At 41.4% G+C, this 27,574-nt stretch overlaps 2 protein-coding genes across 2 annotated transcripts in view; one reads left to right on the top strand and one right to left on the bottom strand.

The window, feature by feature from the left end:
- Positions 1–27,574, bottom strand: part of RAB37 (RAB37, member RAS oncogene family) — an 84,191-nt gene that overhangs the window by 50,542 nt on the left and 6,075 nt on the right. The window lies entirely within an intron of this gene.
- Positions 36–27,574, top strand: CD300LF (CD300 molecule like family member f). Its single transcript, XM_088133297.1, has 7 exons — positions 36–321; positions 8,198–8,530; positions 10,261–10,351; positions 12,333–12,433; positions 18,025–18,059; positions 19,576–19,665; positions 21,391–27,574. The coding sequence occupies exons 1-7, from the start codon at positions 264–266 to the stop codon at positions 21,472–21,474; spliced, it is 792 nt and encodes a 263-aa protein (XP_087989423.1). The 5' UTR covers positions 36–263; the 3' UTR covers positions 21,475–27,574.

Here is a 27,574-nt window from a genome sequence, read left to right as displayed (position 1 = left end):
CTCCCTTTCCTTTTATGTCAAGACGCGTAAAAAAGTGCAGTTGGAAGTTATTCGTGGTGGACTTCTGCTTTTTCGTTCTGCAGCATGAGGAAGAAGATCCTCCCGAACTGGGTGGAAAAAGCAGAAGTGATGATGACCCAATCTGCCATAAACTGTGCGTTATGCAAATGACAGGGGAAATGTTTTTTCAATAAGATCTTTGACCGCAGTCAAGCCAGCAGGTAGAAAACAAAGGAGAATGCCCTTCTGCAGTAAGGAACAGCATGATAGAGCAGCGCCTAACCATGGGACTGTTCTTCCTTTTCAATCTCTTCCAGACAGGTGAGAGGTTTATATCTGTTTACCCTAAGGGAACATAGCAGCACCAAAGCCATAAACAGGAAGCGTCTTCTGAGTCAATAGTGATAACTCTATAATAAGATGTGACGAGCTAGTCTAAACAAGATTCCAATTAACTATTTTTTGCATTGGTTCCATAGCTTACATTTCTTGTATTTTTGTAATTGTACAGAATGGTATAAAGTTCCATCCAAAATTATTTCATTTCTGTAGACCAATGGGAACAATTTCTTCCCTTCCTTAATGTAATGGTACTAGCAGCGGGGTCAGTAAAGACTCATTAGTGCGCAGATGTAATAGTGATAACTCTATAATAAGATGTGACGAGCTAGTCTAAACAAGATTCCAATTAACTATTTTTTGCATTGGTTCCATAGCTTACATTTCTTGTATTTTTGTAATTGTACAGAATGGTATAAAGTTCCATCCAAAATTATTTCATTTCTGTAGACCAATGGGAACAATTTCTTCCCTTCCTTAATGTAATGGTACTAGCAGCGGGGTCAGTAAAGACTCATTAGTGCGCAGATGTAATGGACAGATGTTGGGAGAACATCACTTCAGGAGAAACATTCTTTTTCATTTCCTATTGGCAGCTATGTCCAAGGAGTAATATAGTTTTGATTAAACCAGATCACAAGCAGCTATGGCTTGGTTTTTTAAGGAAAAAGCATAAGAAATTAAAAAGTCTGGATGATTGAAATGAAGAATTTGAATAGCTGGTGTTGATTCTCTATGACTGATCTGGAACTTTAAGGCATTGTTTTAAGCATTGGTATCTGTTCCATCTTGTAAGAGGGTGAACATTGTAGGGAGGAGCAATTTTGCTTGGAAAATAACATTCGGAACCTTCCCTTCTAACAGCCCTCTGATCAACTTGTTAATGAAAACCAAATCCTAACCCTCTAGTATATTGTTCTAGATGAGCTGCACAACTCAAACATTAAAACAAAAACATTTAAAAATTTGAGAACATTTTGAAGATGGCTTTTCACTTGCACTGCTGGCCTAGTTGAGATGTTTGTTCTGATTTTCTGTTACACTTTCATGAGAACAAAGAACTTCTCTTTGGTATGGTCAACCTTTGTTGGCCTCAGGTAGTGCTTTTGGATCTTTTCCATCTCCAGCACTGCAGTTTAGCCAGTCCCACTTCTACTCCACACACTGTTCTTCTTTGTCTTTTTAGGGCTTTGTTCTGTGGTTGTAGTTGTTCTGGGGGGCTATGTCAGCAATGTGACCACAACGTAGTTGAAACGGGTTCTGGATTGTGGCTATCGGGGTGACACTTAGCAGGGTGACTAGTGTGATGGAATGGAATTATGAAGGCCAGGCTCAGGGAGATAAACATTTTCTTAGCTCGCCAGAACAGTGTGGGAGGAACAAGAGGATGAGACTGGCACCTCCCTGAGGAATTCACACTGTTGTGGCTGGAGGACTTTGGGAGCTGGGGTTTCAGTCTGGGAAGATTCTTGCTAGAGGTTGTAGCTAACAAACATAGCTGGACTGAATTGGCATGGTCTCTTGGAGTTCCTTGGGCTAGGCCTGACACTAGTTAGGTGAATGCAACCTTAACTTTTCTTCCCAGCTGGAGTTCCCTATTTTGCCTTTCTCAGAACTACTGGTTCCTCTAGGCTTGCAATTGCTGAGCATTGTTACACCACATCTGTTCCATCTGCAAATCATTCCCTGTGTCCCACAGTTTGCCTTCATCCTCCGCAGGCCTCAGATACTGCTAGTGTGGCTTTGGCTTGCTCTCTGAGCGCTGCCAGGCCATCAGGATTCAGCCCCAGTTCTCCAAGAATTAAGCTCTGAAAATGGCAGCTCGTTAGCCCAACTCTTTTCTCCATCAGACTGGAGAGAATCTACATCCCTTTTGCAAGCATTTCCAGGAAACCAACAGAAAAAGAAATTAAACCTTCAGCACGCGAGGGAGCTATTCCAACTACTATACATTCTGTGAAGTGTGTTATCTCGGCCAGTCTTCAGTTCAGCAAGCTGGCAAACCACCTTGCAAGACTTTTCCCTGAACTTGGCCAAGTGAAACAGAGTTAGGAGGTAGAATGTGTGGCAGGCAATCGTCCAAGAGAAAGGATCTCCTCCCTGCTCCCAAATAGGGAATGGCCTTGCCTGAATGTGAGTTTCTTCTCCACCAGACATACAGGAAGGGGAAAAAAAATCAAGCCTAAGGTTCTGAGGTTGAAAAGAACCAAAGATGTTCACAATCTGGAATGGTCAGTGGTGGTTGGCTGATGGGGTCACACAATTGTTGGGCACATGTGCCATATGAAGGCATGATAAAGTCCCCTCATCCCCAGTCCACAGCTGGGGCCAACTAACTTTGTTTTTCTCTGATCCAGTGAAGAAGTAGTGTCTTCCATCTCCTCCCAGCGCAAGCCTTGCTCTATACACAGTTTGTGTTGCATCAGCGGCAACCACAGCAGGGCAGTGGCTGAGATCTGCCCAGCTCCTATAGGCCATTTGCAGCTGCTGGAAACCTTCTCCCTCCTCTCTGTGGCTGCTGACTTCCCTCATGACTATTTTTGATCAGGTGGCTGGACCAGGAGAGGAATATCACCCCCAAGGTCATTAGGGAAGACAGTAGACTAGGACCTCTGTAGAACAAGCTGCTTGTCAAACCCAGCTAGTAACAAATGCCCTTTCAGTTATCCTCTGCAATTTGAGAGAGTGCTTATGGCCACTGCAGCATCCTGCAGAACAAGCTGGATGTTGGGGCATTCAGTTCTACTCTGGTCTGACAATCTGATGATCTGATTTACAGAGGGCCTGGTCTACTACTCAGAGTGGTCCTGATCTACCTGCCATTGCTAGAGGAAGTGGTACATTAAGACCCCTGTAAACCAAACTGCTGCTACAGCAACCTTCCTATCAGGTCATTTGGTTCTGACAAGGAGGTCACATCAAAATTGCTAGAACTGAGCAGTACTTATATTTAAGGGCTCTTAGAGATGATAAACATGCCCCTCTAAAGTCAAAATGCAGTTCCCCTCCCAGCCCCACCTATTTTAGGAGGGTGATTGGTGGAAGATTTTTTTCCCACTGACAGGGAAATCCACCAATCCTGGCACCTCAAAACTCCTCCCCTCCTTAATGGTAAATGGTCAGGATGGTATCACTCACTGGCCTGGACACCAGGCAGAGAAAAGACCAGCTCTGTAGGCAGAAGGACGCCGGCATCCTTCTGTGCTGCCTCTCAGCCTGGAAGGAAGATCTAAAAGCACTCTCAGGTTGTACCCACAGCCTCAGTGCCCACTGAGACAGTATAAAGTTAGCTCTTGCAATGATCATTTCCTTCTGTAAAGAAAGAATGGAAGTGGATCTGCTCCTTGAAATTCTAGCCTGAATTAAACTTCAGGAATGGCCAAAATAGAGTTGATTCTTATATCCTACACTAAAGTTTACAGGGTTTTTTTCTTCTTTTTTCAGCTACCAGGTCTCAGTGTTGGGGATTTCTTTTAACTCAACCCATCAAAATGTCAGGACAAAGACTCCCAATTTTCCCAAACCCAAATGAAGTAGTCTTGCATGTTTATATTAAAATTAGCCCATAAAATAGCTGTCAAAACTGCTTTGCCACAGATTTTTAGCAGAATGCCATCTCACTTCGGCAGCTTAGCATGCTGTCAAATTTCAGAGAAGCAACGGAAAGGGACTCCAGGGATTGGTCTGCTTCCCTCTGATTGATGGAGGTCCCTTTTGCAAAGATACAATCTGCAACAGATTTCCCATTAACTCCCATGTGCTGTGAAATGTTTAGCCTTGGGTTGATATGCCTGGGTGCCTCTGACAGAGCCACAAGGAAGAGTTCTGAAGATCAAGCCCAGCTTGCTTTGTCATTCCAACACCCCCCCCCACACACACACAGTGTGGCTAATCCTAATTATGGTTTCCTTGAAGTAAGCCAAGGTCTAGTTCAAACTATAGTTTATGAATCTGGCTTAATTTAACAAATTATAGTGAATATTAATTATAGTCAGTTTGATTTCAAACTATGCTAAATTATAAACTAGAATGAAAATATTCATCTCCTTCCTATGGCTATGCTGAAGGAGCTGAGGGGGAACACAGCTAAGGCTGATGTTAGTTTCATTTGAATTATTAAAAAAAAAAATCCCCTCTCACCCCTATGGGTAGTATGTATCTTCCTCAATCTCAGGTCCTCTACCAGAGGCCTGGGAGTTTGAGGGTTCTGCGCAGTATCTTAGCTGTTCTTCTGGACAGAGAGCTCTGATGTTGTTCCTGGGATCTGTTGGAGCCACTCTCCCAGCTTAGGAGTCACAGCCCTGAGTGCTCCTGCCACCACTGGGACCACTTTGGCCTTGACTTTCCACATCCTCTCTAGTTCTTCCTTCAAGCCCTGGTACTTCTCCAGCTTCTCGTGCTCCTTCTTCCTAATGTTGCTGTCACTTGGCACCGCTATTTCTATCACTGCCACTGTCTTCTGGTCCTTGTCTACTATCACGATGTCTGGTTGATTGGCCAGTACCTGCCTGTCCATCTAGATCTGGAAGTTCCATAAGATCTTAGCCCTGCTATTCTCCCTGACCTTCTGTGGAATCTCCCATCTGGACTTGGGAGGGTCTAGCCCATATACTATGCAGATGTTCCTATACACAATGCAAGCTGCTTGGTTGTGCTGTTCAATGTCTGCTGTTCCTGCCTGCATCTTACACCCTGCCACTATGTGCTGGACTGTCTCTGAGGCCTCTCTGCACAGTCTGCACCTTGGGTCCTGTCTTGTGTGGTAGACCCCTCCTTCTATGGATCTGGTGCTTAGTGCCTGTTCTTGTGCTGCTATGATTAGTGCCTCAGTGCTGTCTTTTAGACCAGCCCTTTCCAGCCACTGGTAGGATTTCCCAATGTCAGCCACTCAGCTATCTGTCAATGGTACATCCCATGTAGGGGCTTGTCGTGCCATGGCACTTCCTCTGCTTGAACTTCCTCCCATGTCTGCTGCTACCTCAGGCATTCTCTCAGCAGCTCATCTTTGGGTGCCATCTTACTGATGTATTCCTGAATGCTCTGGGTTTTGTCCAGGACTGTGGCTTTGACACTCACCAGACCCTGCCTGCCCTCTTTCTGGCTGAAGTATAGTTTCTGGGTGATGGACTTGGGGTGGAAACCTCCATACATTGTGAGGAGCTTCTGGGTCGTCATGTCAGCAGCCTCCATGTCCTCCTTTGGCCAGCTCACTATACTGGCAGGGTATCTGATGACTGGCAGGGCGTACAGGTTGATGGTGTGGATCTTGTTCTTCCCATTGAGCTGGCTCTTCAGGACCTGTCTTATCCTTTGGTGGTACTTGGATGTTGCTGTCTTTCTTGCTTCCTCATTGCAGTTCCCATGTGACTATGGGATACCAAGATACTTGTAGCTGGTCTGTATGTCTGTTGGTAGTTCCACCCTATCAGTTTAACTACCTTCCCTCTCTTTACTACCACCTGGCCATACTACTCCAGTCCGAATGACATCCTGATGTCCTCACTGTAGATCCGTGTCAGGTGGATCAGCAAGTCAATGTCTTGTTTACTCTTAACATACAGCTTGATGTCATCCATGTAGAGGAGGTGGCTGATGGTAGTTCCACTCTTGAACTTATATCTGTATCCAGTCCTTGTGATTATCTGGCTGAGGGGGTTCAAGCCTATGCAGAACAGCAGTGGAGACAGTGCATTGCCTTGGTATATGCCACACTTGATGGCCACTTGTGCGGGCTGTTTTGAGTTGACTTCCAGTGTTGTCTTCCACAGTCCTATTGAGTTCTGGAGGAAGGTCCTTAGTGTCCTGTTGACTTTGTATATTGCCAGGCTTTCACAGATCCATGTGTGTGGCATTGAGTCATAGGCTTTCCTGTAGTCAATCCAGGCTGTGCTCAGATTGGTCTGTCTAGACCTGCTCTATCTATGAGCAATTGGTGTTTTGAGCCCTGGTGTTGTTCCCAATGCACTTCTGAGCTGTGGTCATGTACTGGCCCATATGGTCCTGTAGCTTGGTGGTTATGATGTCTGATAGGTCTTTCCATGTTATGGGGAGGCAGGTTATTGGCTGGTAGTTGGACAGTGCTGTTCCCTTATGGGGGTCTTTCATGATCAGCATTGTCCTTCCTTGTGTTAGCCAGTGTGAGTGGGAGCCTGCTGCTAGCAACTGGTTAATCTAGGCGTTCAAGCACTGCTGTTAGTTTTTTTAGCCAGCAGGTGTGGATCATGTCCAGGCCAAGTGCCGTCCAGCTCTTCATGTTCTTGACCCACTGTTGGATGTCTGATACTGTGATGGTGACTGGTTCCTGTTCTGGGAGATTGCTGTGGTCTGCTCTCAGGTTCTGCAGTCACTCCGCACTGGTGTTATGTGTCTTCTGTTTCCCCCATATATTCTTCCAGTACTGTTCAGTTTCTGCTGTTGGTGGCTCTGCTGTTACAATGTTGTTGCACTGCAGTTGGGAGTACACCTTGGATGGTTCTTTGGAGAACAGGGCATTAATCTTCTTGGCCTCTATTTTTCTAGTGTATCTCCTTAGCCTGGCAGCCAGTGCTGTGAGCCTTTGTTTAGCAGTCTCTGGGGCTTCAGATAGAGTCAGGCCCTTGTATTTTTCCAGTAGTCGAGTCTTATCCTTAATCTCCACACGCTTCCGTAGCTCCACCAGCTGACTAACTTCTCTCCAAGTTGTCTTGATCTTAGCCTCCAATCTTATTTTCCGGGAGAGGGGGTAGATCTGTTCTTTTTGATCATGTAGCCAAGCATCTCCAGATTACAGCAGCTGTAGTGTATACAGTTCATTGGTTTGAGTTATGGTGGTAGTAGGGGTTGTTGTGGGGGCTCTATTGGCATCTTCTAGCATACTATGTGATGGTACTTCTCCACTGAGCCTTGATAATCAGTCTCAAGTATTGACTGTAGCTAGTTTATCCATGATCCTATGCCTCATATCAGCTGCTGTGCTCTGTAATGGAGGAGGTGGCAGTAACATTCCATCTTCAAGTGTTGGCTGCACATCCAGTTGTTCTTTCAGGTCTTCTTGAGTCTGGGATGTAATGTGTAGTTGGTCTGTCTCAAGTTGTGAGAACAGCTTCCTCTTCGCTATGTTGAAGCGTTGGGTAACTAGCTGTTTCTCAATTAGCATGGATGTAGGCCTTCTGTTCATCCATACTTCCCTCATGCGTTTCATATATCCCCTCTCATTAGGTCCCCTGTTGTAGTAGCATTCCATCAATTCCAAGTTCTCTTGTCTCATCCAGGCATGGTTTGTTCCAGTAGCCTATTTATTGTCAGGTTGTCCTGGTTCCCCAACATCTGGCACAGACCTTGTTAATCCTGGTGACGTTCAAGGTGGCATGACTCTCCTAGTTCTCATATCTGAGGTAGGCAGGTGAAGCATTAGGGGGTCTTTGCCCAAGGCCCCCTACTGATAAGGTAGGTACCAGCTGGGATTCAAACCTCAGTCTCCTGCATCAAAGGGTGGTACTCTAACCACTACACCATCCAGCCACTAAACTCTGTACTTAGACAGCATTTCATTTTTATTTATGCATTTATTATGCTAATTCCCATGATCTCCATGTACAAAACAGGTACCTTTTGATTTTTATTCTTCAAATATAGTTGTCAATATGAATCAGCTGTCTTATTAAAAGATAATGGATCTGCATGTCATCTGTTCATCAGAGGAGGTCAACTCTGACAAATGGTCCACAAAGTGAAACTAGTGTTTCTGTGGGACAGAAATCTTTAGAACACTTCTCTTCTTTGAATATCCCTTGCTCCTTGTACAGCAAAGCACCTTTTTCCACCTACAAAGAGGATAATGGCTTGAATGACTGCCTGAGATTGGACTTCTCTTTTTCAGGTTTTACATCTGCTGTGACAGGCCCTTCAATGCTGGAGGCTTTCCTTGGCAAATCACTGTCTGTGAAGTGTCAATACACAGATGGTTATCAAAACTACAGAAAGTACTGGTGCAAAGGCTCTAACTGGAAGTACTGTATCCCAGTTGTTAAGACTGACAAGACAGAGAAAGAAGAGAGGGCTGAGAGAACTGTTATCAGGGACAATCAGACACAACTTGAATTCACTGTGAGAGTGGAGAACATCACAGAGCAAGATGCTGGCATTTATTGGTGTGCCATAGAAAGAAGTGGATTTGATCTCAGTTCTGAAGTAAACATTATAGTAATCGCAGGTGAGTCTTTTTGCCAAGCACTATAGGAAGTTCAAAGCCTGTGAGAGGTTGTGGAAAAGCAGGGGCAAAGTCATTGAATGTTCATCTTAAAAAAGGCAACCCAGGCCAGCTGCTGAGAGATATGGGCGAAAGCCTTTCAAGGGGACTCTGCATTAGTTAACTCACTGTAACTAAGGAGATCACTGTTACAGTTTTCAAGATTGGGCATCGACCCCAGGCTAGCGTTAAGAGACCTTCATGAAATCCAGGCTGGCCATGCTTCCTTGGCCTTGCCAGTTTTGTGGGGCTTGACAGATTGAAAAGAGGAAAAAAAAGCCTGATTCTGTGCACAAAGCATGAGCACCTTATATTTCCATTATTTTAAAGAACCCATAATAGGGTATAAATATGTTGAGATTCTGAGAATTCCTTGCTTCTCAGTGCAAGAATATTATGTCTCTTAAACTTATATGATAAACATTAAAGGAAGCTGATATAAAGTTGATGGCCCTTTTCTATGGTCCTCTTCCCACCCCCACTAAAAAGCCCAAGAGGCTCTATTCTTCTTCTAGAGTTGAACCAGTAGGAATCGTAACATGGTATTATGACCTTTGCCCATCTTCTATTACAGCTTTTCCCAATCTGGAATCCACTGAATATATTGGGATTACAGCTCCTGAAATTCCCAGCTGTCTCCTAGGGAGTGAACATTTGCTATTGAGCATCTTTCCTCTTGGGTCCTGGATTCAAATCCTATCACAACTGGGGGGGGGGGGATGGCTGCACAATCTTAGTTTAGAAAGGTATCCTTGGGTGCTTTTAAATATCATTTTTATTCCCAATTGCTAGTAGAACTGCTGTACGCAGGTCACGGAAGGGACAATTGAAGATATCCTGCTGTTCTTCACACTTGAGCCTTTCCCAACTAGACCCATCTTCCAGACTCCTTCTAGTGCACAGAGTGATCGAACTTGGCTGGAAAGGGAATCTCTACCCTCACTGTTTTGGCTTCATGGCTTGAGGTCAAACCTTGAGCCAAATTGGGGTTACAAAGCATGTTAACAAGGGAAAGAAATGGCTCAGTTCTTTCCCTGCCAACCTGCTTGGTATAATGCTAATAAAAATCTGCCTTTCCATGAAAATGCAGACTACTGATCTCTTAGCATGCTGATATTTATATTTGCAGGTTTATTTAATCCCTTTTATGGGATTATTTCCAAAGTTGGAGGAACTAGCTACACACTGCCAGAGCACACAGATTAGTTTGACCGGGGGGAGGGGGAGACTATTGCAAACAGATGTCATAAGTCCCATCCATTCCATGCCTGTATGTCCAGGAGCCAAGCAGTTCACAGCTAGATGACAGTAGAACGTCCAGCTCTGCTGATGTCCGCGGAAATGTTCTGGCTTCCCTTCTGAAGCCCCAGTTACATTTCTCCCCCACCCCAAGAACTTCATTAGTTCGTTTCATGTGTCAGATTGCCCCCCCCCCGCAATGTATCAGTAGTTCCCCATGATATGTCACAATTCTGACATCCTCGATCCTTACATTTTTCTTCTGTTTTTCATATTATACTTATAATTTGAATGGAATACAACCTTCCAGGGAAAGTTACTCCTTATTTCTGAAGCTTTGAAGTTGCTTCAACAGGGACAGGTGTATCAACCATACATTGCTGGTATAATTTTAAGACTATGCAAATGTAGATTAGAAAATTATGGGACTGTACTTTTTTAAATTTCTTTTTTAGAGCTGCCATCTACCACAATAGCTGTAAATACTGGATACTCTCCTCCTGTCTCAGTCTTCCCTAGTGAAAATACAGTGACAGATACAGAAAGGTAAGATTAGAAATACGCAGAGCAAGTGACAGGAGTTCCTAGAAGTTAAGGATCTAAGGCAGGGGTTCCTAAACTTCTTACCATCAAATCTCCCTAGAGTGTAATCTTAATGTACACACCTCCCCTAAAAATCCAAACATCAAAATGAACACAAATGAACAATGAAAACAATACAATGAAACTTTGGGAAAAGTGAATTTATTGTAACAGTGCACAACTAAACAGTTCTTCACACCTTCCCTGGACTCTGTCTGCACCTCCCCAAGGGAGGCATACCACATAGTTTGGGAAAGCCTAATCTAAGGGCATATTCGCACTTACCGTTTCAGATGTTCCTACCCTGTGCTGATGGCAAGTGAAGTTGCTTTAAAAAACACATTCGGACTGACACACTTTGCCAGCAGCTTGCAAAATATTTAATCCAGGCTGCCCTGACCTCCCATTGGAGAATTCCCCTTGTGTTGTACCCTCCCACTTTTCTGTTCCAAGAAAACAGTGGCCACTCACTTCCCTTCCAGTGAGCAGATCTTCCTGAACACGTATACTTTTATATGTGTATAACGTACATACATATGTAAAAAAAAGTATCTGTACAAAGTACAGTCAAATTGATACACACAGTGTTAATACACAAACATATATACACAAAGTTAATGCACAAAAAGGCAGGTATAACAGCTCTCTTTAAAAGACAAGTTTCGTTCTTCGTCCATTTCTGGACCTCTAATTTTATCAACATTGCTAAAATAGCTCTCAGGTTAAGATTTGTGGCTAGTATGTAAGAGGCTGCTGATTTCATACCCAGCAGGAACATATAATATATACACGCATACTCATTTCATTCCTTCGGCTGGCTAGCTAGCTTTCCCTAGCTAGCTGAGGGCTTTTAAAAAAAAAGTAAGCAGAAGGTTGCACCCGTCTCTCATTTCTCTGGAGAATGAGGGAACCATACAATCCTCCACTGTTAGCTAGAGAAAGCTAGCTAGCTGGTGAAAGGAAAGAAAATAGTAATTTTAAAAAATTCTCTGGGGTTTCATACAAGCAACCTCTTACATAAGACAAAAAGCTTTTACCCACTGTACGATTTTAGCAAAGATGAAGAACTTTTAGAGATCACGCTATTGTTCAGGTATTCCTGCCCCTGTAAATTTCTGGGGTTAGCCGAACCAAAATGGAGAAGAGAACTCAAAGCGGCATAGGAGAAAAAGACTATTTCCAATAGTCTTCCAATATGGCAGGAAAACATACCTGGAGACCAGTTCTGCAATGGAAGGGAGGTTAGTAAAGACTGACATCTGTTTCTGCCCTCAGAAAATGGTTGCTGTCCTGTTCTGGCAACAGGTCAACTAGGGTAAAGAACTGCCAAAATCATACTGAGGGCATGATTTCTGTTTGTGGTTTCCAACATCCCTGAGTTTTGTAGTCTGTAATTAGATCTAGCCTGTGCAAAAAAAAATGATGATTAAGCACCAAGTAGTAAATATGGACTTTTTCATACTGAACCTCTATTCCAGCATTTAGTGGATAAGTTTGTTTTCCTTATTTTAAATTGGTCCTCTACATGGAGGACACCTGCAGGGGAAGAAGAACTAGCAGTCTAAGGATTAGGAATAAAGCCTATATGGATTTTGAGCAGCAAGGGGTTAACTCTTAGTACATCAGCGGAAGTAGGGAGTAAACAAACATTTCTTTTTAGAATTAACAGACTTCATCTGTAGAAAATCTCTATATAATCCTCCCATGGAGGATGGCTCCAGTGCCATCCAATTTGGCACTGGATGGCACTGGATGGCACTTTTTAGAATTAACAGACTTCATCTGTAGAAAATCTCTATATAATCCTCCCATGGAGAAGTTCCCAGTGCCATCCAGTTTGAATGAATCTAGTTTATTCATTTGAATAACACCCAAAGCCATACGACAAACAACCACAGGGAATGCAACCAGCAATGTCTCACGTATCTCTCCATTTCTGTCCCAGAAACCTCCTTGATCCCATAATCGTGCTACCACTGGTTTTTGCAGCACTGATGCTAATTTTAGGAGCTTTGCTGTTCACATGGAGACTAAAGAAGAAAAAAGGTGAGAAATTTGCAAAAAGCGCCTTCATCTTGATTGTTTCATTCCTTAAGTCAGAAGTGAACCATGTTTGGTGGCTGGGGGACATCTTGTACTTTTTAAAAAATTTATATTTATTAAGAATTTTACATAAAGTAAAAGACAACTCGGAAGAAAAAGAAAAAAAAGGAAAGAAAGAAAAAAGTGCAAGAAAAGAAAAAAAGAAAAGAAACTAAAGTTATGACATATAATGACTTCCGACCTTCTCTTCAACTGATAATTACAATTTTATAATTCCTTCTCCCTCTCAGATGTTATAAAAACCCTTTCAGCCCCTCACTTAATCCACATCTTTTTTAATCTTCCAACCCATAAATCATCATATCATTTTTTCTTCTTTCAGCAAAAAGTCCATATAAGGTTTCTAATCTTTCAGAAAAGGTTTTGTTGTTTTTTCTCTGACCAAACAGGGCCATCTCAGCAAATTCTGGCATTTTCACAGTCCACTCCTCCACTGTGGGAATTTTATTGTTCTTCCATCATTGAGCATACAATAATCTTGCTGCAGTGACCATATACAAAATCAACCTCCATAAATCTTTTCTAATTCCTTGTCCATAAGTCCCAATAAAAAGAGTTCTAGTTTCTTCACAGTATTTATCTTTAAAATCCTTTGCATTGTCATATGAATTTGTATCCAAAAATTTCTGGCTTTCCCACAAGTCCACCATATATGATAAAATGTCCCCTCATGTTTTTCACATTTGCAACACTGGTTTGAAATATTTTTGTACATTTTTGATAATTTCTCTGGTGTCATATACCAATGATACATCATTTTATAAAAGTTTTCTCTTAAATTATGACACAATGAGAATTTAATATTTAATTACCCACATTCTCTCCCAAGTGCCCCTCTGTATATTATATCCAAAATTAATAGCCCGTTTTGTCATGCAATCTTTAACCTGTTCTTCTATTTCAAATCTTAACAGAAGTTTATACTTTTTTGCTATTACTGTTCATCACTTATACATAATTCAATTTCAAATTCCGTTTTGTGTTTTTCCATTCCAATTGTCTTTTTATCCATATTAAGCCTTTCTTTCAAATGAGCATATGAAAATCATTGAAAACTATGTTCTTCTGCAGTCAATTGTTCTCTTAACTTCATCTTAAATTCTCCATCCTCCTATATTAATAAAACTTGATATGTTAGCCATTTCTCCCTATCTGCTGTTTCTCTTCTATAAAATGCTTCTTGTGCCGAGGTCAATAAAGGTATTTTTGGGCACAGCCTGGGCGTGTATTTATTCCATACTCTCAATATGGCACTTCTCACATAATGATGTTTGAAATCTACGTTAACTTTATCGTACCATAAAAACCCATAACATCTTGTACTTTTTTAAAGGGAGATCCACAAGGTTGCAAAATAGGAGAATGAATGGCAGTTGAACTCAACAGTGGGGAGTGCTAAGGTCACAAATGAGTAAAAAACATTTTATTCCTGTCATAAAAAGAAAACAAAACAATTTGGTAGCCTTTAGTAGCCTTTTCCTTCCTGCTCTCCCTGTCTCCCTCTAAACCCTTGTCTTTGTCTACCGTGAACTGAACAGAAGTTCTTTGGAAACTACCTACTCTGTACTCTGTGCAGGACAGAAGATATAATTTTTATTAGGAATGTTCACATAGGTGAAAAATAAACATGAAATAATGCAAAGTAGGAAAAAGAAAAGAGGAAACGATAAAAGAAAAAGTGCAAAGAGTAATACCGATAGAAAAAAAGAAAAGATATATAAAGAAATGACTTCCAATCTTCTTTACAGCAGTTACTAACAATCTTATTGTCTCTCAACCCTCTTTAAAATTACATATGATTCTGTTCTTCTCATATTCAACCCTTTTTAGACAGCAAATCCATAAATCAACAATTCATTTTTTTTCCATTTTCAGCAAAACGTCCATAAAAGGTTTCCAGTTTTTTATAAAAAGTACTTGTTGTCTTGTCCCTGACCAAACAGGTCAATTTTGCCATTTCTGCAAATTCCACCATCTATACAATTCACTCCTCCATTGTGGGTATTTCAGTATCTTTCCATCTCTGTGCATACAATCATCTCGCTGCGGCTACTATGTACAAAACCAGTCTTCCATAGGTCTTTTCTAATTGACTATCCATAATGTGCAGGACAGATGATATAATGAGGCTCAGAGGGGGGTGGGCAACCCATAACCAGATATATTTTGCTGAGAATTTATTGTCTGATTTGCCTGCTGATCTGTACCAACAGCAAACATAGTGAAGACACAAATGCAAGCAGTTAGGAAGCTAGCTAGTAGGTTAAATGAAATATTGCCTAGATGGTTGGGGTCCTGCAAAGATTTTCTTCTTTTCCCTCTTAATTTATATTCTGTCTTTCTGGTCAGTGCAGTTGAGGCCAGCAATCTTATAGTTCTCTGCAGCTTAATAAATTAAAATGTTAGCATTCTCAACATTTAATAGTGGGTATATTGAAGAATTTAATCTCACATATTTCCAAGTGCAGATATTTGAAAATTGCTGTGGGTCTCACTGCTGCTGCGATGGGTTCCCAACTGTAGCTTTAATCAGAAAAAGAAAATGAACCACATAAAACAGTCTAAGCTTCAATAGCCAGTCCAAGACAGTCCTTCTGTTGTGTGGAACTCTGTATAGATGCTCCTGTAGTTATGGAGGACACATTTCTAAAAGTACAACCACTTGGTATGGTGGCACGTAATTCAACCATTATCTCCTTACTGTTTGTTTATATTAATGAGTTATTTTTCTGATCATCACTTCTATTTATAAAAGAGCCAGGAATCTGAGTAACATCTGCCTAAATCCATAATTTGGAGAAGTGTAATTTCCTAAGAGATAAATCTAATTTTAAAAAAAGTTGGTTAAATCATAAAAACTCACTCAGGGCCAAAGGAAGGAAATGAAAACCATACAACTAACATTCATCTTTTTAAAGTTGCTGCAATGTGGCATCAACATCCTAATGCATATGTGTCAAACTCAAGGCCCGCGGGCCACATCCGGCCCGGCGTGTAATTATATCCGGCCCACGAGATCATTTTATATATTATTGTTATTAATGGCCTGGCGATATGAAGTGCTGGTAACACAATAAACTACAGATCCCATAATGCAGCGCTTCAGCTGCCTTGCTGAACGCTTCCTGCGTTAATCAAGTCTAACTTATGATGCTGCAAGTTATTGCGAAGCTAGCCCTCACGATGCCAAAGAGAAAAGTTGATTCTGAAAACAGAGCCTTTAAAAACCGATGGGAGGCTGAGTATATGTTTACTGACATTGCCGGTAAACCCGTGTGTCTCATTTGTGGAGCTAATGTGGCTGTAATTAAAGAATTTAATCTAAGACGGCACTATGAGACAAAACATCAGGATAACCTGAAAGACCTGAATGCAGAGCAGAAGATACAGAAAGCAGAAGAGTTAAAGAAGAATCTGACACTTCAGCAGACGTTTTTTACCCGTGCAAAATCACAAAGTGAAGCTGCTGTGAAAGCAAGTTTTATCGTGGCAGAGGAGATCGCCAAATCAGCCAGGCCATTTACTGAGGGAGAATTTCTGAAGAGCTGCATGATCAAGGTGTTTGACGTCTTATGTCCAGACAAAAAGCAGATGCTGGCAAATGTAAGCCTGAGTAGAAATAGGATTGCTGATCGAGTTTGTGAGATGGCCACTGATTTAAGAACACAGTTGAGTGAAAGAAGCAAAGACTTTATTGCATACTCTCTTGCTGTGGATGAAAGTACTGACATGACTGATACTGCACAGCTGGCCATCTTCATCTGTGGAGTGGACTCCAATTTGCGCGTTACAGAGGAAATAATGAGCATTAAATCGATGCACGGGACAACGACTGGAAAAGACATTTTTGAAAATGTATGTCAAAGTATAACCGACATGAAACTGCCCTGGGACAAACTTATTGCACTTACAACTGATGGAGCACCATCTATGTGTGGTGAAAAAAGTGGACTAGTGGGAAGGATGCGAGTAAACATGCAGGAGGAGAACTGTAGTGGTGAGTTAACGGCATATCACTGCATCATACACCAGGAAGCACTATGTGGCAAAGTCCTGAAGATGGACAATGTAATGAGCACTGTAACACAAACCGTAAACTTTATCCGAGCTAAAGGTTTAAATCACCGGCAATTTCAGTCCTTTATGTGGGAGATAGATTCAGAGTTTGCTGACATTCCTTATCATACAGAGGTGCGTTGGCTAAGTCGGGGAAAAGTTCTCAACAGAGTTTTTGAGCTCAGCAACGAAATCTGTCAGTTCATGGACAGTAAAGGAAAAGACTCCACTAATTTTAGGGATGAAAAGTGGAAATGCGAGTTGGCATTTCTGGTTGACATAACAGCTCATCTCAACACCTTAAACCTCCAGCTCCAGGGACATAACCTCATGATCACTGACATGTATGACGCAGTGAAGGCATTTCAAGTGAAGCTGCTTTTATGGGAGACACAAATGCACCAGTGCAACTTGCCCCACTTTCCCTGTTGCCAAGTAATGTTGAACCAAGTCGGCACAACGGTGTTCCCAAATACGCACTTTGCTGATAAACTGAGCGCACTGCGCACTGAGTTCGCACGGCGCTTTGGTGACTTTGAAGAACAAAAAAAGAATTTTGAGTTGCTTCGCAACCCATTTGCCGTCGATGTGGAAACCGCACCTGTGCAGATTCAGATGGAGCTGATTGAGCTGCACTGTAATGGTACACTGAAGGCAAAGTACGACACTGCATGGCCCGCACAGTTTATTCACTCCATTCCCGCAGAAATGCCCCAGCTCCGTCTACATGCGGCTCGAACCTTGTGCATGTTTGGTAGCACATATCTGTGTGAGAAGCTCTTCTCAGTGATGAAGACTAACAAAACAGCACACAGGAGTCGTCTCACTGATGAGCACCTGCAGTCCATCCTGAGAATCTCCACAACACAGAACCTCACACCAAATATAAACGAACTTGTTGCCAAAAAAAGATGCCAGGCGTCCAGCTCTGATAAAATGACATAAGAGCAAAGACAACTGAATGATTTGATTTGTTATTGCTGAAAAGCACAAATTTTATTTATATTTCCAGGTTTTGTTATGCAGCATGTTCATATTTTGAATTTGTATAATTTTAACAGGATATATTTTTATGGAGAGCAAAATCTTTTGGGATATTTAAAATTTAAGTTTATTTTTTATATAAAATGACATTTTATATAAGACAAGAGTAAAGAAATTTGAATGTTTGTTCTTTTAACGTTTACTTTATTTCTAACTTGTATAATTTAGACAGGATATATTTTGGAGAGCAAAATATCATAAGTTATTTAAGGTTTGAGTTGATTTATTCTGGAATAATATTCCTGTCTGTTTTTATTCATATTATGTTCAAAAAAGTTAAGTTTTAAAAGTTTTAAAGTTTTAAAAGTTTAGTTTTACTGTGTTCATTAAATGTTTATCCTGTTCGGCCCGCGACCTAAAGTGTGTTTTGGATTTTGGCCCCCTGTGCAATTGAGTTTGACACCCCTGTCCTAATGCTATCTTTTTTTTTTCAGCTTCCAAAAGTTATGGGGATCTCCTTCCATCTATGGTAAGCAACTAAATGACTCATTTCCAAAAATTCACAGGGATACATCCAACCATACTGACTTTAATAAAAGGACAGAAGTTGACATGGAACATATTTATAGAGGGTCACCTTTGAAAGTTATGGGCCAACTCATAAAATGTACTTCTCATTGACACAAGACATTCAAGCTTATCCAGCATACACAGCCATATAATCAAGGACATAAGAAACCATGTCTGAACCAGTTCATCAGATCAAAGGATTGGAAAGGTCTTAGAGGTCATCTAATCTAGCATTCCCCAAACTGATGCTTTTCAGATTTGCTGGGACTCCAGCTCACAAAATTCTCACCAGCATGACCCTATTGGGAGATAATTCTGGAAATTTTTGGCTGAACACATCTGGAAGGATTGAGAAAGATAATTCAGTTTAGTCCATAACTGATGGAAGAGGTAAATATCTAAGTTCTTAAATTCTTCTAATGAAGGAAATCACTAGGACTTTGGGATACATTCCAAGATGACAATACCTTTCTTAAATAGCATTTTCAGAATCACAAACATGAGTGTCAGGGCACAGTTACAAAAGGAGAAAAGACAGGTTCATGAATAGGGGTTTATCAATGGATCCTGGATTCACTTCTGAGTCATAAAGAACAATTTTACAGCCTTTTGTCTCAATTTCTAAAATAGTTGGACATCTTTCAGTACTTTAAGATCAGTGGACAGGTAAAACTGTTTGAGTATCAGACTTATTTAAAAATAAATAATAATTGGAGAGAGAAGCAATTCTCAAGGTTGTCAGTTCAAAATAAAGAGATGTGCCAGACTGAACATATACATTATTATTCAACTTAGCAGCATTGTAAGGAAAATGCCTTCCTTTCATGGTGGTCTGTGTGCCTGTGTATTATGTGTTGGCTCCTCTTCATTTCTACATTTGTATCTTGAGTCCTTATTTGCCATGTCCTATGTGGGAATGATTCTCTGTCTCTTCTCCCAAAATCAACACTTCTACCCTTTCAACCATTTATTTCCTACAGTAAATCAGAATTCTGTGTGGTTTGGTCTGATATCACTTAGAAGCCTTTCTGTGATTAGGAATTCTGGCTGATCAGAATTCCTAATGATTATTCCCACCACGTGAGTGTGAATTCCCTTGGAAGATGCTTCTGATTGGCCACTTGCCTCTCCCTTCTTAAAGGCTGTCACCAATATCAGTAGTTTTCTCACTCACAAGAACTACAGAGGTCATGCCATTTCATTCTATGGTAGAAAGGCAATTTTATTCACGATGTGCTACAGGAAGGTACCTGTCCCTCAAAAAGAGAATGCATCCCAGAATAAGCATAATAATATAAGCGCATTAGAAAAGAATGACACATGAAACAGCATTTGTTATGATATGATTGTGATGTTAATCTGTTATATAGCTAGGGATAGTAATGCCAAATAATGATGTTCCACTTGGTGCTGTGAAGGTAAGAGAAGTACCAGGCAAACCAAATTAAATAGCACCATATTTTGCTTTAATTTAGGCTTCTCCTTCGTCTGATCAAGCCACAGGTGACACAGAAATGCCATATACATCTGTGATACCAACTCCAGCTTTTGCTTCTAAGTCTCAGGTGCTCTCCATTATTCAACTTTGTCAATACTTTTCATTCTTCTTATATATTATAGTTGCATCCTTGTTTATCTTAAAGACAAATATATTTATTTGGTACTTCAGTAAGAAAGTAGCTTTGTTTTTTTAAAACAAAAACAAAGAACAAACAAAATACAGGATTATTGGTGAATTGTTCCTCACAAAGAAGCCTGGGAAACTTTCACCCAACCTACCCACATCCAATTCCAGCTCATAGTCTGGCAATGGGCCTCTCAAAAGTCGTACCTGTATATGGAATGCAAAATCAGTCTTCATTTTTCTGGGTCTACAAAACATTTACTGTTTGAAGGGCATATGAAACACCAAAAGGACAGCCTTCCTTTGATCACATGTAGATAAAATATTATGTGCCATTAAGTGCATCTATCTCTTGGATTTTCATAAAGTGGTGTCCGTGAGGCTCTTAAATCACAGTATTGTCCTGCTATTGGAATTTCCTAGCATTAGGCCAAAGGCAATGTTAATTGGAATTCACTATACCTTGCAAAATTGAATGTTCCCAACACCACATTTGTATTTCTTTCTTCTTCCCTTGGCCAGAGCAAAAAAATAGGAAGCTGAGTAGAAAGGATGTTCACAATGCCCTTCCTTCCGCAGAAGTTCTAAAAAGCTCCCAGTGGAAGCTTCTTGGAAGTGAATCTCTGCGCCATCATTGGCTGGCATGTCTAGATTTCCTAGGGTGCTACTAATAAATTCTGTCAATTCCAGATATGCAGGTTATGTAAATTAAATGCACGTGTATCAGCGTTTGGCAGTTATGATCTTTCCATGTTCTCTTGCCCATCGTCTGAATCTCCAACATAGGGCCTCTGGGCACCATTTTGCCTTCAAATACCTCACTTAGTGCTTTATTTGGAATTGAGATCACCTACTCAGAAAAAAGACAGAGTGAGGCTGAAGCTGAGGATGACCTGAAAGCAACCTCACCGGATTGTTTTCTGGTAGATGAGTCTTTCTGGCTGGCAATATCCACACCAATTTGGCAGCTATTTTAATTCACTTGAAAGACCTGAAGCCAGGAGATACTGTGAGGTAGACATTTTGCCAATGAGGAAATGGACTGCTCAAAAGCTTCATAGACCTGCAGCATTTCAATAACAGAAAACTACAGTAGTTTTACTGTGGTTTTAAGTTTGCTGTTGTTGAGGCAAAAATAAATGAGCTTGACCACTGCCAATGTCTTAGAGGTTAAAACTGTGAAAAAGCCTTGCACAGAGGCATTCTCAGAGAAAGAGGTCCCACTGGTGCTGGGGTTTGATCCCAAGTCACTCCCCTGAATGTGTACAAAATACAATGGCAGGGTAATCAGGAAGGGCTTTGAGTCATGACTTCTGAATGTACAATTGGAAGGGGATTCCCTATTCTGGAAGAACTGCACTGACCATCTAACACAGTGAAAACATAAAAACTTAAAGACTTGCAGAACATGTGTTTGGTTGGGTTTATGCAACCTACTAATTTGAAGTGTAGTTGCATAATTGATAGCATTATGTGTTGTATGAACCTAGCCAGTAGGATTTATAGCTCAACATGGTATGTAAACCCTAGGCACTTGACCTTAATTTGATCAATCATGGTTAAGGAAAAAGCATGTTGGCATACCATGAATATGCATATTTCCCCCCTCCTTTTCAAAGATCTTTGATTAATCTAGTAACTAATATGCTATATGTTAACTTTCCAGGTTCCTGAAAACACAGAAAGGGTTGATTATGCTTCCTTAAGATTTTCTGCCTTAAATGACCAAGCTGTCTATGCTAATGTGTGAAAAGAAGACAATCAAGCCACTCCTGAGAACTTATTACTGTGAACTAAAGAAGAAGAATTTAGAACTTCTCCATCAGAGACCTTCCTCCTATTCTAGCTCCTCAAATAGAAGACTACAACCCTTTGTCATCACTCACATTACTGCAGACATGCAATAAAATAAAGCCCATTCTTGTGACCTAAGTGGAATGGCACTGCCCAGAGCCATGTTCAGTGACTTCTGTGTTAAACCAAAATGTCTCAGAACTCTCCTCCTGGGGCATTAGACTACAGCTCCCATCATTCCCCAGCCAAGCCACCCATTGATTTGTGTAATGTGCTTTGTAGTTCAATACTTTAAAATTCCCCAGAGTTGCTCCTTCCTTCTTCATTTCATTTCAGCTGACCGGGGACTATTTAGTTCCTTCCAACCAAGGGGGTATGCCCTGCAGTGTAAAACTTCTTGTGCACAAAAAGCTGTAAAAGTGGTTAGTGTGAAGCTATGCCTTTTGGCCCATGAGGCTTCAAGGTCCCTCCCCCAGTCCTGCCCACCTCCATTCTCTCACTGGGGGGTGCCTGAAGGTGGCAATCCCTGAAGGAAATTCCCATCCCTTTCCCAAACAGAAAGGGACTGGCTCTTGGGAATAGGCACTGGAAGGCATTCCCATGGCAAGAAGACAAGAGTGGTTTGGTGATCATAAAGAGGAGAGGGAATGAAATGTCCCTGAGAAGAAATAATCCAAAGACTTTAGGAGGTGCAGCCTGAAACCAGGATGAGAAGGCTGGTCATGTGAGTGTGTGAGATCTTACAGCTTTCTGAAGAACAGCTAGAATCTGGCTTTTCCAGAAGGCCTTTAGCATTTAGCAGCTAGAGCAGTGTTTGTCAGCCTCAGCAGCTTTAAGATGTGTGGACTTCAACTCGCAGGACTCCCCAACCAGCTGAAATGAAAAGATGAACCAAATACTGGTGGCCTCACAACAGAACCAACAGAGGAAATCTGTTGCTTTTATTTCCTTCTGCTACAGGTGGTGAAAAAAACTAAGCAAGAATTGTTACCTGCTAAGGTATACAGGGACTAATTTTTACCCACAGAAGCACTGAGGTACTTTGCTGGATTTAAACAGCCCTTATGCTTGAATGAATTCTGAGGCTATTGGCAAGATTGTCTTAAGGAAGGAGCAACTCAGGGGAATTTCAAAGTGTTGAACTACAAAGCACATCACACAAACCAATGGGTGGCTTGGCTGGGGAATCCTGGGAGCTGAAGTCCACACATTTGAAAGTTGCTGAGGTTGACAAACAGTGAGCTACAGGATGATCTGTGTCATTATTGTTTGTCATAACTTACAGTTTTGTTGTTATTATTTTACTGTTCTTTGTACTGTCTTAGCCTTGGTAAACAGCCTAGAGCTTTTGGAGTGAGGCAGTTTATAAATCTTATAAATAAGTAAGCAAGATCTGGATGCCAAGAGAAGACCAAGAGCAGGACAAGGAAAAGGGCAAAACCTCTATTGAACAACAATCAGCCTGGTCTGCCCAATCTGAAGCCTTCCCAATGAAATGGGACTACAGTGCCCAGAATGTTCAGCCAGGTACTTCCCCTTGCAAAGGGATTACATGAGAGGTGTTACTTCATGTTTCCATGTTCCTCTGTGCAGCATGTTGCATTTTCAAGAGGACTGATTCATAATCCTAAACTAAGTATCACTCAGCTGGTAAATAATGTACAGCTACAATAAATATCAGGGCAGGGTTCCCGATCTGTGATCCACAATTCTGTTAAAAGAGCCAGATTCATATGCCAGGGGAAGGCTTTTAAGGCTGTATTTCCTAAACATCAATCAATAGGATTAATTTTCAGAAATACTGAGGGTATTTATACCCGTAGGAGAGGAGTTATTCTCCAGAAGAGATGAGAACCTCAGCCCTAGTCACTGATAACCCTAATAATTTGGCCCAGATCCATGCTCTCAGCAAGGCTAATGGTAGTACCAAAAGTGATGTGGACTTAGCCACCCACATAGTTCCTCTGAACAGAAATGGTGACTGGACAGATATCAAGCATGAGTTATAGTAAGCAGAATAACTGTGCTCTTTGCACCTTCTTCTGCTGGAATAGCAAAGGATTCACGGAATCCTGAATGATCTGGCTCCAGGTATTGCCTTGCCTAAGACCCATGCTGAGTTTCTGCCTCTTGAATAATTGTCACCCATGGAGACTGTCTATTCCCAGACGTTGTATGTTGAGTAGCTGGAAAACAAAGCCAGCCTGTGGGTAAAGTCTGAACATGGCAGTGACTCATACGCACTCCCAGCTTCTGATGCAAATCAGACATTGTCCTCTTTCTGTTTTGGAACTTTTCCTCCCTGCAGAATACTGTCATTCTATAACCCCTGACCCCGACTACCTAGCAGAGCTGGGGGTTGTGCTACGCTGGGGAGCCAAAATCTCGGGATGGAATTTTTTCTCTGCAGATATTCACCCCAGCAAGCCGATTAGAGGTTGCTATTAGCAGCGTCAATTCTCAAAGGCACAGCTCAGCCTTGTGAAGGGAAGTTAGCAGCCAACCCACTTCCTTCTCAACAGATCTTTTGCCCCCTCCAGACTGTTTAGTTCCTTTTTTTTATTACAGGTGCTGAGCAGGCTGAGGTCCTTTCTGGTTTGTTGCCAGGTCACCATTACTGGATGATTCAATTCACCCCCATTAAGCTTCCTTGTGTCTACGGAGATGGGAAGCAGCAGCAGCAGCAGATCTCCAGCGGCTTCCTTCCACTTTAAGGCTTGGGAGATGTCCCACCGCGTGACATTGTTGTGGGCTGACCGCCAGCAGCAGAAACATTCCAGCTGCTTGCCCTTACTGGAAAGGTTAAAACAGCAGAACCTCATGGCCTTCATTTCTCAGATTCAACAAGAGCTCTGAAAAAGGTCTTTTCAAGCCCCAGCTAATGCAAAACCATTTTCTCTAAAGTTTCTCTAGCTAGCAATAAGTTTTCCTTCCACTTTTTCATTCAAGTCATTAATCAAAGTCTAGAAGAGTACCAGACCCTTGTGCAATATCCCACCAGATGCCTGTCTCCATGTGAGCACTGGATGGAGACACTGAAGGTCAAACACACATAGACATTCAGACAACCGGGGATAGCCTTCAAAGCCTGGGCAAGCCTTCCACTCTCATTAACTCTTTGCAAAGCACCTCTTTTGAATGCTTTGCACAGCTTTACTCATCACCACTTTCCAAATGAATGCTGTTTGAATCATAGAATTGTAGAGTTGGAAGGGATGTAACGGGCAATCAAGTTCAACCTCCTGCTTTGCACACTTTTGGGATGCAATCCTCAGTTCAAAAACTGAAGTTAACGGTGCATGTATTGGAGAAAGTTTCATACACAAATACACAGAGAAGGGAAAGGTGCATACAAAAATTAGTGCAGCTTTAATTGCAAATAGGCCAAAACTGGGCTGAATTGACTTAATGATCAAATATTTATGACACTGACTTGTATTACTATATTAGAACTGGGCAGGGTTCCAGATTTAAAGAGTAAAATGTGATTCAGAGTGCACGTGGCCATGTCTATAGCACCTCTGAGGAACATCTTGAATCAAACATTTCTTTTCCTGAGATTGTGTGGCAGGTGTGGAGGGCAGCTGCCTCGCTCTTGGGAAAACTGGGGTGGGTGGCTTTCAAGGGTCTCCGACAGGCCTTACTGCATGCCCACCCACATTCTGAATCATATGTTACCCTTTGATTCCAAATATTTGCACAGCCTGGTAGGAAATGGACTGGTTGGATATTCCTATTACAAACCAAGCGCTCACAGGATATCTTTCCTTAAAATTGGAGCCAGGGAGGTGCCTGGTTGTTGAAACTGCTGTCTGTCTGTCTGTCTGTCTGTCTGTCTGTCTTAAAAGGGATCAGTGTGTTTTGTCATGCATATTGTTATACTGTACGTCTGTCATTCCATTTTTCACTGTACAATTCCTCTGCCTTCAAAATGGCCGGGAGACCTGTGCATCCTGTAATCTTAGACTTGGTTACCTCCAGGCAGCACTGATTCTGTTTTAGCCAGTTGTTTGATCGTATCATACAGGATGGCTCTCTGGTGAAAGAAAGACCTTCAGCCTTGAACTGTTTGTTATACATTATTGATTCTATCAAGCTTTTCCAATATGACTTTACGCTTTCTTTGCAGAGTATTCACTCATCTGCCTCTTCCTTTGGGGATCTATAGGAAGGCTAATTTGCAATATTATGGAGGCCTTCCCCCATCTTCCACTGGGCTGATGTTAGTTATTAGTTAGTTAGTTATTAATCTATCTGGCATATCTGTGAGGAAGTACTGTTAAGCTCAGAACAACTGAGAAAATGCAAGAGAAGCAACTGATTCAACCTAAGGCTTTTACAGTCACTCTACCCCAGTGTTTCTCAATCTTAGCAGCTTGAAGATGTGTGGACTTCACCTACATTCTGGGAGCTGAAGTTCACACATCTTCAAGTTGCCAAGGTTGAGAAATGGTGCTCTCCTCAGTCAGAAGAAGCACTTGGGGCTCCCTGATTCTATGATAGGGTCACTTGAATGCCAGAGTGAAACAGAACTTAAAATAAGCCCACAGGCTCATTGTTCAAAAAATCTGGCTCAGTGTAGCCTGATACTGTTCATCTTCCTGTATAAAATGATAATATCCCTGATCAGGATTTATATTCTCATTGAAATGTTCTAGAATTAGCCCTCAAATTGGATAGGGTAATGGGAGGATGGGGGAAGGAAAGACTGGACTGTCTGTTAACTCAGATCTGGCCATGTTTCGTTACAACGATTCTTTTATTTTTGTGCAGTTTTATGCTGGGGGGGGTTTTCTAATCCTGAAGGATGATTGTATTCAGTTTATGCTAACTATTCCTGCAGTTTTTTTTTTTTCATATTTGCTCATATTTGCTTCTTTCTGTACTATGTAATAAAATATTTCACAGCAATCATACTCTCTTTAAACTTGTCTAAACAACTCAAGGCTAGATTTGTACTGCTAACCAAGTTTTCCAGTTTAACTAGATTATACATAGATCAAATTTATTTAACATCTGATCATAGATTGCACAGACCCTCCGTATTCTTAGGGTACCTCCACAAGAAACCCTTGCAATAATTTAGAAATAATGTTAGACATATGCAATGCCCAAGCATTAGCTCTGCTTGAAAGTCAGGTCATTTTTTTCCCCCCAGTTTAGTGCTAATTTATCTAAAATTAGGACCTTTTATTTTGCAATACTTCTAATCTGCAGACTTTACAGATCTTTTTTTCTGCCATTGGTGGGAATGCTTGCTCCTGAGCTTCAGCCACATGCTATTGTATCACAGGTCTCTTAAGGGGAATGGTGATATGGCAGCTTTAAAGCCCCTCTCCATAGCAACTGCGCTCTCTCTCTCTCTCTCTCTCTCTCTCTCTCTCTCTCTCTCTCTCTTTAATATGATCAGACCAATGTAACTGTAACATGAACTAAAAATGGGAAGGGGCAGTGTAGCTGTGCCAAAAACAACTTACAGCCTGTCATTGGTTTTCAAGGTGAAACATTTAAGAAAAGCTGATTTAAGGCAAAGAAACACCTTTCCTGTTCTTTTTTCCTGACTTTGGCAAAACAAGACTGGCTGCCTCAACCCAAATTTGAGGAATTATGCAAACATAAGCAAGCTCCTATTGTCAACCTTGCGAGGTAGTCCAGACAAGAAATACGCCCAGATGAACTAATTCTACTTTATTGTAAGGTCTACTTTATTAACAGAATCTTGCAAGTCTGAAAGTACAATTCTCCCCCATAGCCTTTACATCCCAAGAAACTGGGGAGGGTCCCTTCTGAGGTGTTTGCTGTGCCCATATTCCTTCTGTGGGCTCAGCTGCCTTTTATCCAACCATTCCTCTGGCTATAGCTCTTCACCCTGCCTCCCAAGGTCATTGCCACATACCATTACATCTATTAAAATATGTATTTAACTTCATTGGATTGTTGTTGTTTTCCATGTTTCCAATGAAATGGCTTTATTTTATAAAATCGTAAGGCTCCATCTCTGTTTTATTTGATACAGAGATTAAAATTGAATGGTTAAAATAAATTATACATGTATT

Source organism: Python bivittatus, unplaced genomic scaffold, assembly GCF_059951505.1.
Source record: "Python bivittatus isolate LINGU-HERP-01145 unplaced genomic scaffold, Pbiv_v1 ctg000080_np1212, whole genome shotgun sequence".
NCBI lineage: Eukaryota > Metazoa > Chordata > Lepidosauria > Squamata > Pythonidae > Python > Python bivittatus.
Note: the sequence above shows the minus strand (reverse complement) of the source record. Positions and strands in the feature narration are given on the sequence as shown.

Coding starts and splice junctions, on each gene's coding strand:
- CD300LF (XM_088133297.1), top strand. CDS start 264: ATGATAGAGCAGCGCCTAACCATGGGACTGTTCTTCCTTTTCAATCTC. Junction 12,434..18,024: donor GAGACTAAAGAAGAAAAAAG/GTGAGAAATTTG, acceptor TTTTTTTTTCAG/CTTCCAAAAGTTATGGGGAT. Junction 18,060..19,575: donor GGGATCTCCTTCCATCTATG/GTAAGCAACTAA, acceptor GCTTTAATTTAG/GCTTCTCCTTCGTCTGATCA.